This window comes from Panicum virgatum, chromosome 3K, assembly GCF_016808335.1.
Source record: "Panicum virgatum strain AP13 chromosome 3K, P.virgatum_v5, whole genome shotgun sequence".
Taxonomy (NCBI): domain Eukaryota; kingdom Viridiplantae; phylum Streptophyta; class Magnoliopsida; order Poales; family Poaceae; genus Panicum; species Panicum virgatum.
Genome location: NC_053138.1, coordinates 22,868,979 through 22,871,386, shown reverse-complemented (window position 1 = coordinate 22,871,386; position 2,408 = coordinate 22,868,979). Strand labels below are relative to the sequence as shown.

Genomic DNA, 2,408 nt, shown 5'->3' with positions numbered 1-2,408 from the left:
TGTGCGTCACCAAGGATGAAACGTCAATTTCAAAAAAAAAAAGACTGAAATGTCAACGTTGTCCACAGCGATAGCCTGGTTCACCATTGGCCATTGCTCATTGCTGCCTGGACCTTGACGCATGGTGGCGACGGTGACATGGAGTGGCGCCGCGGCGGAGCAGTGCAGCAATCAAAGCTCATGAGCTCTCTTGAAGTCTGGGGCATGGCCCTTGGAGGGCTCCGACGATCAGCTTGGGTGCATTGTGCCGCTGTTTTCCCTCTGGTGAGTATGGACAGGACAGTCCCAACATCAACACATCATATACTATTGTGCATTGTGTTGAGGCCTCGAGGGCGAGGCGCTTAAATGAAACTGATGCAAAGACATGGGTCGTCAGTTGAGCTTGAGCCCCGGAACTACTCCGCCTTTTTTTGGGCGAGGAGAGCATTGAACTATTCGATGCCATGCAAATAATCACTTGGGGGAAATGATTTTGCGCTATGGTTATCACTTGGTCGATGATGTGGCCTTAGTTTATCAAGGAGATATTAAATGGCGGATCATGATTGTCAGATTTGGTAAAAAGAAAATTGAAATTAGTAGTTGAATATACAAGTTGCTTCTTTTTTTAACTCAAGCAAAAATTTCAAATCACAAAAAGTTTAATATTTTGAGTCTAAGCTTCAAATTAAACAATATAGGATAATCCATACCAATGATGCCTTCACGGCTTTAGCGCATACAAGTTTGAATTAGAGCAAGCTGTCTCGATTCACTATTTCGAATCAGTTTGCAACCTTTATTACTTACTCTCGATTTCTTCGAATAAAACATGAGCATGGTGATTTTCATTTGTTTGGAGAGACACCAACAAGACTCACCTGTTGCGAAGCATTTCGCGATCTATCAGTGCAGATTGCGGTAGCTAGGCATCAACCACGAAGAGCATTGTCCGTCTCCAGGGCTCCAGAGCTTCACCAGGCTTCCAAAAGTGAGGCTTTCCGTCGTGTGGTTGGCGAAGTCGAGTACGGCGACGGAGTACATCCGCCCGTATCGATCGAAACTGTAGTCGAAGTCGTCGTCGATGGCATGGTACGAGCTCGCTTCGTACACGCAGTTCCTCCTCAGCCCGTTGTGGTCATTGGCCTCGACGCAGAAGGCGCGGAGGTTGTCCACGAACACGGCGCGGTCGCCGATGCCCGCCACCTCCGACCAGCTCGGGCTCCGGCCGCCGGTCACCGCGCCGGGGTCGGCATCGGCACGGAAGGTCTTGCAGAAACTCGGCCAGCCGCTGCACCACGGGTGATGGAGCTTCGATAGGACGAGGAGGATGAGCTCGTGGGGGCACACGACGAGGTTGGCCTCGATTTCATCCCGTTGCCACCTGGGTATCTCCAGCGCGGGGGCCTCGATCACGGCCGCCACGGCCAAGGTTCCGGCGTCCACCACGGTCGCGCTGCGGGTTTTCCTGTCGAATAGGTACAGCGCGCCGTCGCAGGCGGTGACGCTGGTGACGGCGGCTGAAGAGCAGCCGACGCTCCTCCACGACCCGTCGCCGGGGCGGCAGAAGAACGCGCCTTTGCCCGGGGAGACCACGACGCCCTGCGGGGACCAATCCCACGACAGGCTGTCGAAGGTCAGCCTCCCTCCGCCGTCGCCGCCGAACGAGGAGGGCAGACGGGGCAGCTGTTCCGAGACGCCGGTGAAGTGGTACACCAGAGAGGCCTTGAAGCCGCCGTCACCGGCGACGACGGTCAGGATCCAGCCGTGGTGGGAGGCGAAGACGAAGGAGTGGCCCCCGGGCGCCTCGGGCAGGGGGGCATCCCGGAGGCGGTCGTCGGCGAGGGACCAGACGAGGCGTTCCGTGCTGGTGTCGTAGGACATCATCGGTATCAGAAGCCGAGGGACGCGGAGGCGCGCGGCGTGCGCCGCGGAGCCCGACCGCCATGGCCGGCACACCGAGCGGAAGCGCGCGAGGTCGGCGAGCTCGGTAGCGAGCCTGCCGGCGATTGCCCCGACGAGATCGGCGGGCAGATCGGACCAGCCCATCTTGTGTGCCCCTCCGTGCCGGCGAAGGCAATGGGGAAAGATGCGGTTGACTTGCTTTCGCAGCGGCGGAATCAGGAAATGAAGGGGCCAGGAGTGAAGATCTGACATTTTCGTCGTAGAAATGGTCCTGAAATACAGTATAGACTATAGAGTCCACAGATCAACCCTCCGATCATCCTGTTCTTGCTTGAATCTGCCTACGTTTAGGGGGGGGGGGGGGGGGGGGGGGGGGGGGGGACACGGCGACATTTTCAGTGAAGCAACCAAATTGTGCCGGAATTCCTACGTTAATAATATCTTTATGAAAAGATAATATTCACAATTGCACGTTCCGGTCACTGTCGTATGAGGCAATGTCTTCCGTGTGTTGCACGCCG

The 2,408-nt window shown here is 56.1% G+C and overlaps 1 protein-coding gene across 1 annotated transcript; it reads right to left on the bottom strand.

The window, feature by feature from the left end:
- Window positions 1-888: 888 nt before the first annotated feature.
- LOC120700736 lies at window positions 889-2,031 on the bottom strand. Its single transcript, XM_039984973.1, has one exon. It carries the CDS (start codon window positions 2,029-2,031, stop codon window positions 889-891), a length of 1,143 nt encoding a protein of 380 aa, XP_039840907.1.
- Between the last annotated feature and the right edge of the window lie 377 nt (window positions 2,032-2,408).

Excerpts from the sequence above, each read along its gene's own strand:
- LOC120700736 (XM_039984973.1), bottom strand. The coding sequence starts at position 2,031 with ATGGGCTGGTCCGATCTGCCCGCCGATCTCGTCGGGGCAATCGCCGGC.